The sequence below is a fragment of the Coloeus monedula genome, assembly GCF_965178545.1.
Source record: "Coloeus monedula genome assembly, chromosome: 6".
NCBI lineage: Eukaryota > Metazoa > Chordata > Aves > Passeriformes > Corvidae > Coloeus > Coloeus monedula.
Genome location: NC_138786.1, coordinates 61809331 through 61825706, shown reverse-complemented (window position 1 = coordinate 61825706; position 16376 = coordinate 61809331). Strand labels below are relative to the sequence as shown.

The 16376-nt window shown below is 43.2% G+C and overlaps 1 protein-coding gene across 1 annotated transcript; it reads left to right on the top strand.

Annotated features, from left to right (window-relative positions):
• Nucleotides 1-10935: 10935 nt before the first annotated feature.
• Nucleotides 10936-16310, top strand: CDKN3 (cyclin dependent kinase inhibitor 3; the record flags this gene model as incomplete). Its single annotated transcript, XM_082283769.1, has 7 exons — nucleotides 10936-11105; nucleotides 11858-11913; nucleotides 12540-12584; nucleotides 13451-13673; nucleotides 14762-14793; nucleotides 15338-15441; nucleotides 16159-16310. 7 exons carry the CDS (start codon nucleotides 10936-10938, stop codon nucleotides 16243-16245), a joined length of 717 nt encoding a protein of 238 aa, XP_082139895.1. The 3' UTR covers nucleotides 16246-16310.
• Between the last annotated feature and the right edge of the window lie 66 nt (nucleotides 16311-16376).

The following is a 16376-nucleotide window of genomic DNA, read 5'->3' as shown; positions in this document are numbered from 1 at the left end:
CGGTTCTATAGCTTTCTATAAACCCTCACTAGAATCAAGGTTAGTGTTTAGTGCCAAATCCTATCCTTAGATCCATTATTAATGACTATACTTCCAGGATTAATGTTTTGAGAACCTTGTTATCTTCCAGCTCCAAAACGTAAAAGGGCCAGTTCAGGAAAGAAAGTGTATAGATATAGATATATAGATATAGATATGGGGGGGTGTGTGCAGGTATATGTACACACATACATAATGTATGTCAATATATGTTTTCTTGACCAGGGTTCTATTTAAGGAACATTATGTTTCTGTCCCCCAAAGTTACAGCTCTAGAACTGAAGGTGCTTGGTGCCGTTTTTCACATGACTCTTTCTCAAGTACTGTATGATTATTAATTAATGTAAATTAGGAGAGAACAATCTGCACAAATTGGATCAAGAGAAAATTCTAGGCTCAAGCTAATATGGCATTTGCTATAAAATACTACACTTAGTAATCTAGCCTGTAAACTCCTCAGGAATTTTCCCTCTGATGTTTTTCTCTCTGTACCATGGAGCATGCAGCCAGTGCTGGGAACTTTGGGGTAATTCCAATTTTTAATCTCCTTCAGTTGTGTGGTCAAAAGGAAGCTGTCCAGCTGCCCAAACTGTGCTTTCCAATTTAACTGGAACTGCATCCTGCCTCCACTCCGTGAGTCCATTTGTGAGTAGCTGATGATATCTGCAGATAAAGCTTTGCAGGGTGTTATTTGAGAGTGAAACTGCTGTCAGAGGATGGAGCAACTGAGTGCATCTGCCCGTCAGCAGCCCCACCATCCCCACTTCAGCTGAGCACACACACATGTAGACAGGTACATGTCAGTACATTCACATATACAGTGCCCCATATGGACAGGAAACCCATCAAATAACAAACAGCCCTTTAAAAATCTACTTCCACAGATCTGCAAGCTCAAGTAAGTCCAAGATCTAAATACAAAACACCCAGGAACAGGCATAGGTACATCTCATTTCCTAGACAACTGTGTAGATTTTTGGTTTTACTCCAGACAGATCTAACTGTTTTCCAGTATTGTTCCCATCAAAGAAAACTCTCTCAACTTCCTTCCAGCCCTTCCTCAGAAACGTTAAATAATAAACATTGCTCCATCTGAGAAATCTACCCCAGTAAATTCCATGCACAAACACCTCATCAGCGTCAACAAACCAACATTGAAACTGAAAGGTACTGTCATGCTGACCCTCCTTCTTCTATTTGCTGCTTTCAAAAAAACACGATTAATCCAAACCACACATAGCATGTGACGAGCATAATACCACAATATGGTTATGTATGAGTGAGCAAATCAGAAAATTTAACACTTTTTCCTGTGTTTCCAGAACAGCTTTATCCCAGGATGTTAATATACAAATGCAGAACACTTATGACTGAAGACTTCATTGCAGCAATGGACAATATTTCCATCTCCAGGAAATTCAGCTCCTGCTTTTTTCCACACCAGAACCACTTAACATGCTCACTGATGAGGATTTATCACTTACAGGTACTGACTTCTTGGGGAAAAGGCTAAGAAAGCAGTACCTCCATCCTTAGCCAGTGTTACCTAACAGAGCATTACTCATGGTAGTAATTCCACTGAGGTTAATGGGACTAATCAGTAGAATGGTTAAGGTGAGGGAGAAATAGACTCCAAATTAACACAGGGAAAAAATAAGCCAAAGAACAATAATGCCCAATATTAAACACAAAACTGTTGCAGGTACTTCTGTCCTATAAGTCTGTTTAGCACAGTTAATGGAATAACAAATAAGTATTATAACATTACCCACCCATTACACCGTCACTCGACAAACAATGCAGCCATGAACTATTCTTGGCATAACATGGGATACAAATGGGGTACTGTTGCTTAATCATTCTCCATGATGTTTATAGGAGGGAAATAAAAATTCAGTATAACTAGAGGCCACAGGAGGGACACTTTAAAGGCTACACTGCCATGTGTGTCAATACTAAGGGCTCAGCAACATCTGGCTTAATTCATTTTTTAGCTGTTCGCTAACTGGAGACCAGGTGTTATTTCCTCTTTGAGATGGGAAATGCCTTTAATTGATGCCAGTGTATCACCCTCATGCCAAATGGGCACTCGGCAGATACTGAAAACCAGTCAAGGGGTTGTGAGAGAAGCTGGGCTGGGATTTGCCCATGGTGCCTCTGCAGAGCACAGGCCCTTGGAACAGACGCTGTGTCTGACTGTGCTCTTAGTTTGACAGAGCTTGAGTTCGTGCAAGGCTTCGCAGTGTTTTTGAAACAGAAATGTAGGAGAAGACGGCTAATTCCAAAACCACTACCCTCCTTTGAACAAAGGAAATGTACCTCTTTAGCATTATGTCTTCCAAAATTTCTTCCAGAACAAGTTACAGCCTTTAAGGAACTCTACCCAGCAATCCTTTTTAGAAAGGCAGTTTTTAAAAACAATCACCTGTTGCTAGAGTCTTTTGGGGAGACCTTTGACCAGTTGGACTCAGTTTGTCTTTCAAAACTCAGTTAAACATTAGCAAAGCTGCTCATGAATAATTTTTCATAAGAAGCTTTTTTTTTTCAAATCCATGTTTGGCAGAAAGCAGAAACAATTTGAGGCTGTTAGAGAAAAATCAAACTTGCCTCAGTTGATCTGTATCCCCAAACAAGTTTAGAGCACAGCTGCAGATAGGTTATGGAGATATGAGCTTTGTGCACTCACACAAACATCAAAACACATTACTGGCCACAGGAACATGCCAGAAAAGTTCATTTGAAAATCATTATGTATTCATTTCTGTGAGTAACACCTTGTGGTTCCTGCTGTGAGTGTGGTGCTGCAGCTATTTCCTTTTTTGTCAGAAATGTTTTTTGGAAGCTTTGCATAAGAAACACACTAATACTTTTGTTAAGAAAAATTTCAGGTTCTGCAGCAGGTCTTTGAGAACAGCAGTGTAATGCAAGTATTCAGATTTTTATCATTTGTAACCCAACTTCAGCTTTGCCTTACATCAGAATAAAATTCCTTCAAAGCTAATTTCAGTCCTGTCCCAAGAGAGCATTTGTCCATATCATGAAAACTGGGATTTTATTTAACACGATTACATGCACATGCTGGTGCAGTCAGATGCCTGACTGGAATAGCAGAGTTAAGACAGGTCAGGATGAAGGTGCACTGGTGGAGCTTGGCAGGGAACCTGCTTTTAGTGCTTTTGGCTCTAGCTGAGAACATCAGTTTCTCGTTGGTGAGTTCTGAAAACAAAATTCTTTCCAAAGAAAAAAGAAAAGAAATAAATCCCTTCACAAATTCTACTCTGGGCAATTGTGTATTGGTGTCATAACTTAAAATCAACAAACCATACAAAGGAGGTGAATCAAAGTTAAACACATCTGTGGACATGACATTCTTTGATTCTGTTTCTTACACCCACTTTTGAAAACCGGCTTCTGATGCATCAGGCTCAGCTGGCAGAGGTATTTTATTCAAGTTCTCCCAGCCGGTGCTCCTCCACAGGTATTAAACCCCTCTGGGGAATGCAGGCACAGAGGTAATAAACATATTCGTTTCATTACAACATCTTAAAAAATGTAAAAATTCTAAAAAGCCAACTGTAAGCTGACCTGCAGCCAAAGTACACATTAATTATACAGCTTAAGTCAGGCGGATGCTCAAGGAAAAGAGATATAATGTTACACCCAGCTGGATACTTTGTAGTTAGCACAAATGTAATATAAAGCGTACCAGAGTTTGTCAAGTGTCTGTCTGGATTTTCAGTTTTCATTAGTACTATAATTAAAACCACATTTTCAGCCATATTACCTATAACAAGAAAGGAATGAGAAATGAGGTTGTCAAGGTCAGTCTCTTTCTGCTCTTTATCCTGAGTATCTGCAGGCCACAAGCTGTTGAATTTGGTGTAAACCAGAGTAATAGGATGGAATGCCACGTTACAACCAAACCTTTGTGGTTGAAAAGACAAACTGATGAGGTCACTTCCTTTTAATCACCAACGGAGGGTATTTATCAACAGCCACATAAGTCAGGGGGACAGGGAGGCAGATGACAGACAGACTGACAGATATATGGAAATACAAACACCCCAAACGCAGATACCACAGAGCTGATGCACGGAACGTTCCTTTGCAGAGAGCTGCACTTGATCCTGTGCTGTCACAATCCCTCCCATCTATAACTGGCACAGAAATGCTTTTTATGCCCTTTCTATAGCTTGGCACAGAGGGCACAGCAAAGATTTGGAAAATATGGACAATGGATGACTTGCACGAGAACAAGCTCAGAAGATTTAGACCCAGATTCATATTTTTAAAACTTTCAGAGAATTCACAGTTTTACTTAAAGCCTCTAAGGCAAAGTGAGCAGGTAGCAGAGAGCAGAATTCCCAGGAGAGCAACGTAGTGTTACAATCATTATAGTGGATGCCTTAATTAGAGATTGGTGGTGAAAAGCAGCACAGCTTCATCAAACTCAGCAGAGCTCAACATTTACTAAGGATCTGACCCATAAAGTCCAGTACCAAAAATGCAATTTTTTTTCATATTCAAGTGCAAGTAAGTACTTGAGGCAACCAAGGCACCAGTGAATGCAAACAGGATTCCCTAGCTGCAATCTAGAAGGTAAATATGGGTTTAGCTTTCATGAAACTCAGAAAACAACAACAAAAAAAGAATTAGAAAAAGCAAAGCAGCTGATCAGTGATGTTAAATATAAATGACAGTTTACTTGTGATACTAAAAGGGGATTTTAGCTTCATTAAAAAACAAAAACCAACTACTATGAAGGAGATGAGTGAACTATTACAACACTGAAAGACTTAAAAACGATACCCCAGGAGATAACATTCTGAGAATAAAGTGAAAGAGCTCATATAAAATACAAAAGGTGTGTTGTAAAGAAGGATCACAAGGGCAGACTTTGAGCTTCATCCAGTCATAAATCAAAAGCTTGTTCTCCATCATTCTTGTCTATGAGGTCAGCTTTGATTCCCAAGCTACAATTCCCAAAGGATGGAGGTATTTCTATTGGCAAGTACGTGTCTTTCTTCCCCCAGGCTGGCTCTGCCAGCCCTGCTGTCACCATGGACTGTCATTATCTCAATCTCTTTACTGCCCAGGATTGTTCCATCCTGGAGCCATGGGGAACTATCACAGGGCTGCGAGAGGAAAACCCATTCAGAAGACTGAGGGCGTTTGCAACAGATTAATTGACAAAGAAGTTTATCAAGCCAGGCCATCTGCAATAGTTCAGTCATTCTCCTTCACAAGGACCAAATGCTTTAGCACTCCAGGTGACATGTCAGGGAGACAAACTGTTATACAAAATAAAAGTGTTAAAAAAACAGCTTAAAAATTCTACCACCAAATAATATAATATTAACTCTCTACCTAGTCATGTGCTTCATATCTTTTGTGTCTGAGTAACTGAAGCAATAATCTTTGAGCTTTTGCTCAGGCAGACTGTCACAGTCATAAGAACAGTCTGTGTAAATAGGGCTCCCCACCTGAGCACTGGAGACTGGTGTAGCACCTCAATTTGCAGTCAGGCATCTCCGTGTACACAGATGGAGGGCAGACACTTCCCATACTGAAATAAACACAAAATACATTTAGAATGCTGTTTCTTCAATCTTCATGTAACATACTAAACCAAATAATAACTTTTTTCCTAAGTAAAAAAAATTAATTTCTAAAGTCTTCTTGAATATTACTCAAACAAAGCAGACTTTTACAGTGTTCTTGCGCAGTGAGTTCTATTATTTGCTTCATTAAGTATCATATTGGTTTTACTTCAGTAATTCTCACTTACTGCAGAGCAACGTTGCTGTGTGGTGTAAAACCTGATCGTTACCGCGAGTATCTCTAACAAAGATAACATTTACACAGAATAATACGGACATCTGATCCTATATGTTTCTAGAGATAAAAACCTTCATTCTTTTGACAACAATTCGTAAGGGAAAGGCTTCGATGGGGGTAAAGCCTAAATTTTTAATACAAGATCGCCCTCTACTGTTTAGGAGAGAGGAAAACTAGTGAGGATCGCAGAGACTGGTTTGGGTTGGAAGGGACATTAAAGCCCATCTCTTTTGAACCCCCTGCCATGGGCAGGGACACCTCCCACTGTCCCAGGCTGCTCCAAGCCCCAATGTCCAACCTGGCCTGGGACACTTCCAGCGATCCAGGGGCAGCCACAGCTTCTCTGGGCACCCTGTGCCAGGGCCTGCCCACCCTCACAGCTGAGAATTCCTTCCCAATATCCCATCTAACCCTGCCCTCTGGCAGTGGGAAGCCCTTGCCCTTTGCCCTGTCACTCCAGGCTTTTGTAAAAAGCCCATCTTCATATTTCCTACAGGTTCTCTTCAGGTACTGGAATTACTGATTATTACTTGTATTCTGGTAGGACTTACATAGGCAAGTTATAATCAAACCAAACTGTACTAAAAACTAAGGTACAAATATTTTCCTGACTTTTTTTTTTTTTCTGACAGGCAATTTCAGCCTGAAATACAAAAGGAATCATAGCATAGAGAAAATCTTGTTTTTAAAGAATCATTTTATTAAAACAGATTCTTCAAGGTCACATACAGACCACAGTAGAAAGAACAAGTCATGGAAACAGAACAAAAAGTACCATTACAAAGACTTTCTTAAACACTTAGTTTTTTGTATTTAACACAGATGGGGGAAAAAAATTTAAAAATATATATATATGTATATATAAAGAGGAAAATTGTGATAAAAAATGAGCAAACAAGAAACAACCATCTCATATCAGCTGCAGAGGATGGTACAATTCTTGACTCCAGAAAGCACTAGAGCTTCTTTTGTAGCTATAAAAAGCTTCATTTTGAGTCAAAATAAACAGGGATTTATTGAACGCTACAAGTGAAAATATCCTGATACATCATCAGTCTCAATGCCAGCAGTGCTGCACCCTGCCTAGAAATGTAGAATTAAAAATTGCCTGTGACCATTATGAACTGGTCAATTAAAAATACTTCATTTACCTACAACACTCTTTTTCAACACCAGCTTTAGGGCCAAAACTCAGCTCTGGTTTTAATTCAAGAGATAAGGAGGATTTATAGGGCTGGACAGAGCTTCCATCCCTCTCTCTGTCTTGCAACTCCAACTGCATGGTGCTCTCCTGGCAAAACAATCCATAAATCCAGTGCCTGTAACTGCCACCGATGTATTTGGGTAGTGATGGAAAGCAAGAGAAACCCACATGCACATGAAGAATAAAAAGTTTCCTCAAACAATTCGGAGCAGGCAGGCAATTGCTTGTTATTCTGCAATAACAAACCTTGCAAAGAAACTGCCTTCAGCAAATATTTTGGCTCAGAGCAATCACTATTCACAATATTTTCTATCAGTGGTTTTTTGGCACAGTTTTAAGAACCCCCAACAAACTTCAAGTGTGGCTGAAGAACCAACAATGAGGAAAATCTATAGGAACTCCTAAAAGCATGCTTGCCATTCTAGAAGTTTCTTTTCTGTCTCAAGTTACAACTGTTTCTCAAAACATTACACAATTTTATTTCGCATAACAAGAACTTTCCATTCATATCTTCATTGTCAGGTAGTGACAATGTAGGGATTCCATTTTCTACAAACATACAAGTGAAAGGGAAGGAGAGGAAAAAAAGAGAAGATGCTTGAAAATCTTGAAACTCTGTTCCACCTGTTATTGTTTTCTCTCCATAAACAACAACCTGGAAAAGTAAAATGATTCCTTGTGGGATGTTCTGGTGATATGAGTGATGGAGTGCTCCCAAAGAGACCTGGGACACCACATGAATTAATTAGTCTTACTAAAAGTTCCAGAAACAGATATGAAATGAGAAGTGACAAGTCTTTGGCATCACAGATGATTGTCTGGAGTTATCAGTTACCAATATCCTTCAAATTATTTTGATGATTTGGACGTTTCAGATCTGATTTGATCTCCTTGCAGGGAAAGAACATATCTATAGAGCTTGTTTGTTCAAGGTTTATCTTCACCTAAGAGAATGCACCATCAAGCTCCTCTACCCCTTGTTTCACACCACTCCCTGGCTGTCTCTGCCACACACATTCACGTTCATGCCGAGCTTTTACCTGACATAAATCAATTATTTATTTTGTCCATACAACCTGAGTGCAGAATGGCAAATAGAAGACGCTTCATCTCTGCAGCACTCCACTGTCCCCAGGGATGAGGGCTCTTCCCATGACCCAGGGACAGCAAAACCAGGTTAGGCTTAGCTGTACTTGTCTGACAATTGGAATTTTAATACTTTACTGGTATGAAAAGTTATGAACTTGGAATATAAAGCTCTTCACTTTCATCTTTGGTTGGTGCAGGCAGACACAAGAGCCAGGTGTAGCCAGAGGAACATCTGACAGCAGGTCCTGGCCCAGCCAATTATCTAAAAGCCCAATTAAAATTCTGATTAAATCATGTCTTTCACCAATTAAATCTTCCAGATTACATATTTCACCCTATGCCTGTGACTATTTTTATTCACTTCACACAGGCCCCCAGTTCATAAACTGACAAGGACTTCCAGAATGTAAAGCCTTGATGTTGATGCTCTCCTTTTTATTTGTCAAAAGGACACTTTTTGGCAGAAAACTAACTGTTGTTAGTCTTTCCTACAAAATGCACCACAGACAAGCTTTAGCACATCCCAATTTGATGTGCTGGGCAACAGCTCAATTTAGGAAATAAACAGAACACCCTGATAGGTAACCAGCCAATAAACATAACATTTGTCATTTAATTCTGGAATATGCCAAGGATAATAATAAGGAAACTCACAGGACTTCCTCAAGCTCAGATTTGGGGTGCTTTTTCCCAATCTTTTTCCTATATCTAGTCCAAATTTCACACTTATTATCCCTATTTATTTCTGCCACAGCCGTTATCGTCATTTTAGATTCCGTGCAATAACATTATGATTTCCACTACATGAAGGCACCCAAATTCCTGAGTATTCCTTTGATCTTTTCAAAGAACAATCAGGAGCATTACCATTATTGCTCTTTCTATATTTATTTATCAGCCTCATGATGCTGCTTCCATAAAGGTGCAATCCCCAGAGTTCAAGTCTGCAATAACTTTCTCTTGAGTAGGCAAAAATCAATCACAGGGGGGGAAAAATACAGCGAATTTCACATTTTTATCAGAGTACAAGTGTTGCACATAATATCTAATGGGAGCACAGCTAAAAACAAAAGGAAAAACAACATACCTGCTTCCTTTGTGTCTTTCCTGAGGTATTAAAATCATGTTTGCAGCTACAGTGACTGGCTGTCCTCATGTTGCCTCAATGCTTTGGATGCATTTCTTCCCATAGTTCATCACAGTCTGCAACATCTGCATTGTTTTAATTCCCCATTATGCTCAGTAATGTAATTTTTGTGCCTCCGCTATCATATTCTGCATTTTAATAAACTCGTCTTCTCCTTGATCCTCTCATCATCTGTTTCTTCATTCCCTGAACCCATCCTAAATCCTGCTATTCCAAGCAATTTGCTCCTACAATCCTTCTCAGGCAGGTTTCAATAAAACTTTCAGCTGTAAAACTAAAGTTACTAATGTAGGACTAAAATTTAAAATCTCCACACCTGGAGATCTTGCACTGGTCCTACTGGGACTCCCACCAAACTCAAACCACTTGTGCCCAGCCATTCCTTTGACTTGGAACATCTTCGGAAGTCTCCATGGCATTATCCTCTAGACTGATGCCAAAACTCACTGTTTGTGTCTGGCTCCTTCACAACATAGCTCTATGTCTAAACACGGGCTGTAGAAATGCCTTAATATAACTTTAAAAAACAAAATCCCACACTGTTTATTTACTTATTTCTTCCTCTTAATTAACGGCCAGAGTTACTCACAGAATAGACCAGAAATTCTGCAAAAAGAGATTTATTGGAATGCCCTAAGCATAGACAACAGCTCAGCTCTTAAAAAGAGGGAGCCAAAAATATTTTTTCCTCCCTGGAGCCATCCTTCATGCTAGCTAACTTCAGATAAAAACTCCATGAAAGAGCCTTAAAAAACTATTTTTACAGTACAATTAAAAGCAGTACCATGACAAGAATATTTGACATTAAGTTCATGGTTTAAAAGAGCAGAAACAGCTCATTTTCTACTGTTAGAAAATCCTATGTTCTCTGCACATAGAACTGACCACCCAAAACCTCCACAAGGCACCCGCTCAAGATCATCCCTTGCGTGCGCTGTGAGTGAAGGCTCACATCCATCTCCCACGTTTTATCATGGAATTGCAGAATGGTTTGGGTTGAAAGGGAATTTAAAGCCCATCTAGTTCCACCCTATGCCATCAGCAGGCACCTTCCACTAGACCAGGTTGCTCCAAGCCACATCCAAGCCGATCTTGGAGCATTGCCAGAGATGGGGCAGCCACAGCTTCTCTGGGCAACCTGTGCCAGGGCCTCACCACCCTCACAAGGAAGAGTTTGCTTGCCAATATCCCATTTAACCCTGCCTTCTATCTTTGCGAATTCATTCCCCCTTGCCCTGTCACTTTCAAGACGCAGTGGGACTACCAGGCACGGGATAGTTATGAACACACCCCCAAAGGGATTTAAAAGGGAATTAGGGGCGGGGGATCCGCCCGCGCGCCTCCCCGGAGCCCTCACGGAGCCCCGCCCCCGGCGCGCGAGACCGCCCCCTCCCGCCTCCCCGCCTCAGCCAATCAGCGCAGAGATCGCCGCAGCCGCCGCGTCGGTTTGCTCTTTAAATCCCGCCCCCTCGTTGTTCACCAATCAGAGCGCTTCTCTCATGAAGCCGTGGGGAAGGCCTGCTTGGCTCTCCGCGCACCCTCTGAGTCGCAGCTTCCCATTGGGCGCCGGGCAGAGGGGCGGGGCTAGTTCGAACGGTCGGCGGCGGAGAGCGGCGCCATGGTGAAACCGCTGAGGGGTCGGGATCCGGGTCCTGGTCCTGCCGAGGCTCCCGGCCCCACGGTGAGCCCCCTGCTCTCCCCGCAGCCCGCCGCGGCGCCAGACGACGGCTTCGCCTCCTCAGATGATGAGGCCGCCGAGGAGGAACCGAGTCCACTCCACATTTCCTGGTGAGGCGACACTCGTGGGGACCTTTCCCCTCAGGAAACTGTTAAATTCCCCTCCTGAGCAACAAGAGGGTTTTCTCTTCGCGAAGGAAACCCGAGATGGGCTCTGGTGGCCTTCCAGAGTGGGGGTGGCCCGGTGGTGCCCATGAAAAGGGATTAAAGTTGTGCTGGGGAATCGTCAGTGGATGTGGCTGGGGGTGGAAGGGGCCTCTGGAGACCAGCTGGTCCCACGCCCCTGCCTCAGCAGGCTCACCCACAGCAGAATGCCGAGGATCACATCCAGGTGGGTTTTGAATGTTCCCGGGGAAGGAAACTCCACGAGCTCGCTGGGCAGCCGGTTCCAGGCCTCGGCTCTGTACTCACAGCGTGGGCAGGCCCTGGCACAGGGTGCCCAGAGAAGCTGTGGCTGCCCCCGGATCACTGGAAGTGCCCAAGGCCAGGTTGGATGGACCTCCGAGCAGCCTGGGGTAGTGGAAGGTGTCCCTGCCCATGGTAGGGGACTGAAATGAGATGATCTTTGAGGTCCCCTCCAACCCAAACCATTCTGTGATTTTGTCACCCTCAAAGTAACATTTTTCCTCATCTTCACTTCCCATATTTCAGTTTGTGCTTGTTGCTCCTCATCCTCCCACCAGACACTTGTGAAAGGGTCTGGCCCCATCCTTTTGACCCCTCCTCTGAAGATATTTATATATTTAAATAATCAAAATCTTCCCTTCTGATTTTTATTTATTTTACTTTTTATTTTCTGATAGGTTGTCTTTGTCTCCTTTCTACTCTTCAGAGTTCCTGGGATTATGTTCCCTTCCAGGTAAGAAGCATTCACTGAAATTTGCAGGCATATTTGAAAGCTGAAGAGGAGGAATACCTTGTACCCCAAAATTCTGTGTTGTGGGTGACTTCTTTTGTAATCTACCACTGAAATACGTGTTTTGGAAACACCAAAGCTAATCTAGAGAATATCTTAATGCAAGATCACATTTTTTAATGCTATAAAAGTAAACATGTCAGCTTTGACTGCATTTTTAACTACCGAAACTGCAGCCATGGTGATTCTCCACTCTTAAACGATCTTTATCCAACCCTTTTATTTGTAGGATGATTTTTGTGGTTTGTGGGACGATGGTTTATGCTGTATCCTGATTTAAAATATCCAAAACTTTTCATCTGGAAAACACAAAGCATCTTAAAACCTTGGGCAGATTTCTTTCTTTAATCCTATTACATTACAGTATTAAGCAGATAATGGTGTCTAAACTGTCTTCTGCACCTGGGATCTACTTGAAAAAACAAGAACTGTGTTTTATTCAGGGTGTGGCTTTGTTGCTTGCTTTGGTTTTGGGGGGACGCTGCCTGTACTCTGTTCTTCAGCTGCAGCAGCCATCCCATAATTGTCACTTACCTGGAGTGGTAATTGTTGTTCATAACTTGTTTCAGGTTGCAGGTTTAAGGATGTTAGAAGAAATCTTCAGAAAGATATAGGTGAGTCTTCTTTGTGTCAAGGGCAAGAACAACATGCAGCTGCAGGAAATATCCTGTCAAAGTCATCATCATGACTGGAGATCCCTTTTAAATGTGCAGTGCCACTTCCTCTGCAGCTTCTCTCTGAATATGGAATAAATAGTCAGGATGCTTCCAGGCTGGAGCTGTACAGTACTCATGAGGCATCTTCAGAGCAGCTGGGATCAAGATGAATTACAAACTCATAGTCTTCCTTCTTCCCAGAGAAAAGTGAAATTGGGATAGAAAAGATGGAATTACGTAAAGATTTGTGCTGAGTATTCAGCTGTAAGCACTAAAGAGCAGAGACTAATAGCAAATCCGCACAGTGTTTGGATAAGTCAAGCTTAGGAAGAAATTCCTGGCTGTGAGGGTGGGGAGTCCCTGGCACAGAGAAGCTGTGGCTGCCCCATCCCTGGAAGTGTCCAAGGCCAGGTTGGACGGGGCTTGGAGCAACCTGGGATAGTGGAAGGTGTCCCTGCCCATGGCAGGGGGTGGAACAAGATGGCCTTTAAGGACCCTTCCAACCCAAACCATCCTGGGATTCTGTGATTTTAACTGGAGATGAGACAGAACATACTTAGCAGGCTGTCTTGGCTGCTGGTATGTTCTCCAGTGAGACTTCTCTCAGGATTCCCTCTGGACTGAGAAAATTCCTCTCCTGGATTACCTGAATGGAAATGTGGGAGAGACTCAGGGAAAGGAAATAACGCTCAAACGAAAATTGCTCACTCCTGTTGTCTTAACCCCAAAGATTAAACAAGAGACTCAGTACCAAGGTGCTTATCTGTTTATCCTTAAGCTTGATAGGCTTTTGTTTATTTGCAAGTGTCTTAATCTATTGGCAGGAGAACTAAAGAACTGTGGGATCCAGGATATCTTTGTGCTTTGTACCAGAGGAGAACTCTCAAAATACCGAGTACCAAACCTGATTGACACCTACCAACAGCACGGCATCTGCGTGCACCACTATCCCATTCCTGATGGGAATGCTCCTGACATTGCCACCTGCTGCAAGATCCTGGAAGAGCTCAGAAGCTGCCTGGAAAATAAGCAGAAAACAATGATACAGTAGGTTCTGGCTGCTTCCCCATCATCACCCCACATTCCTGTAAAGGATGCCAGCTTCTCTCCAGATCTATGAGCAGGGGAAACAGGACAGTGTGAAATGGCAGTTGCATTCTTTAGGGTTAGTTCATGCTGTGAAGTCTGCTTGTTCTTCTTCCTGCACCTGTTTGGAGAGAATTCTTCCTTTGAAATACCAGAATGTCCTGTTTCAAGATTAGAATGTCCCATTTCCCCTTGCTCTGTCCAGCAAGAGTTTTAAAGTGTGTTTTGAGTGGCACCACAGGGCTCCTTGCCCCCAGCCTACCTGGGTATCAGGTGTACAGAATGAGTTGGGAGCCTATTGTCAGAAGCTGTGGCTGCCCCATCCCTGGAAGTGTTCCAGGCCAGGCTGGATGGGGCTTGGAGCAACCTGATCCAGTGGAAGGTGTCCCTGCCCATGGCAGGGGGCAGAGTGAAGTGACTCTAAGGTCCCTTCCAACCCAAACTACTCTATGATTCCGTAATATGACCCTGGACTATTTATCAGGGACTCAGTGGGTTCCAGCAGTGCAAAATTCTCTCCTAAATTCCATTAACGGGTTTAAAGGAATTTATTTACCTGAGCTCAGAATAAAGGGGAAGAGCTTTCCAAATTCCACGTTCCCTGAGTGATGCCACTGACAGCTTCCTATACAGACATCTACTGACTCCTTGGTCTTCCTGCTGACACAGAACCCTGCTGCTCTCCTCACAACTATCCTCAAACCCTTAATCTGGAGTAGGATGTAAAGAAATTTGAGATTGTCCATCCTCGTGCTCTTTCCTGTCCTCCTGTGCCTTTGGGACTATTACCAGGAATGAAGGGGAACTTTCAAATTGAAGTTTTCATGGAAATACATAGAAGGTCCAAAGAATAAATAGGAGATATCCCTGTAGGTATCAAAATAGAATATAGAAAATATGGAGAAATTCTTGTTCTGAGTTTCTTGTACCACTGCTCCTCTTGATTATATTAAGGCAAGTACTGTGTCCATAAATTTATGTGCTGGGGAGTCCCTGGGTGCTGCAGTTTGCTACAGCTCGTTACAACCAGATGTTTTCTTCTCTCCCAGCTGTTATGGTGGCCTTGGACGCTCATGTGTCGGTAAGCACTTGTCTCCCTGCCTGACTAACCCATCCCATAAACCCATGGAGCCACATTCTGCTGGAAGGTTCACCGTGGATGCAGTGCAAGCTGCCACTACCAAGAGCAGCCTGGTTAATAGAAAGGAGATGAACCAATTCCTCTGTATCTCTCTTCATCTCAGTGTTCCCCCTTAAAGCTTTCAGGAGCATTAGTTACTGTGTGTGCTGAGAAGGAAGGGGTGGTGATATTGCCAGAAGACACAAAGGGGAATTAACTGGGTGTACTGGCACTCATTCCTGAAAAGCCTAGGAATTGCATCCCAGATGCTGCTGGGAACGCAGGGGGAAAACAGTGGGAGGGTTTTCACCTATTTCCAAAGCCCATAGGCTTAAGCAGGAGCAGCAGGCAGATGGGCCAGTGCCCAGAAATAGGATTCTGCAAGAGATCCAATAGATCTGGGACCCGGATAGTTTTGCCAGGGTGGTTTTCATGGGACAAACCTGGGGCTGTGCACAGTCAGAGGTGCTCAGCAGCATCCAGGTGTAAATACTTTCCCTTACAGTGGCTGCCTGTCTCCTGCTCCAGCTTTCGGACACCCTGGCACCTCAGCAGGTGATAGAGAGCCTCAGGAACCTGAGAGGATCAGGGGCCATACAGACCATCAAGGTAATGGGGCTGCAGCAGGTGATACACAGGTCCAAACACCAGCAAGAGCTTGGCCAATCCCCTCCTTCACTTCCCAGAGAGATCCCTCTGTCTTTCCAACAGCTGCTCTCTGGGGTTTGAGCTGTTTCCTGCTTTCAGGAACAACTCCTCCCAGGGAACTAGTGACAGAACGAGGGGAAAAGGCCTCAAGTTGCACCAGAAAAGGTTTAAGTTGGATAATAGGGAAAGTTTTTTTAATGAAAGTGTTGTCCAGCCCTGGCACAGCTGTCCAGGGCAGTGGTGGAGTCCCCATCCCTGGAGGGATTTAAAAACCATATGGATGCACTTGGGGACATGGGGTAATGGTGGCCTTGGAGTGCTGGGGGAATGGTTGGACTCAAAGATCTTAAAAGGATTTTCCAACCTAAATGATTCCATTATTCAAAATATAGCAGCTTTGAATTCTGACAACTCCCACCTCTAAGGACCATGTTTTGCATTGCCTTGGGGAAATACATCACCCATGGCCGTTACAGGGAACCACAGGATCCAAGTCAAAATCCATGGAATCTGTGTCTGACAGTGAAAAATCCCAAAGGATGTACAGTTAGCACACGAAGAACAAATGGACCAGAGGGTGCAGGTTACATCCTGGGGTGTCAAACGACTTTTTAAGACAGGTGGTGCCTCTTCTGTGGGTACAGAGCACTCACTGCAGACCTGGTTGTGCTTTTCCAGCAGTACAATTTCCTCCATGACTTCCGGGAGAACCTGGCTGCGCACCTGGCAACAAAGGACCCGGTGTTGAGATCAGCGTCGCGGTAGCTGATCCTGCCACAGGCATCTTTGTGTCTCTGTGGAAAACTGGACAAGACACCTCTCTGCTGACCTTTCCTCAGTGCTACTGCCTGTGTGACACAGCTGCTCCCTTCCAAATCCACGTGTAAAGTATTGGG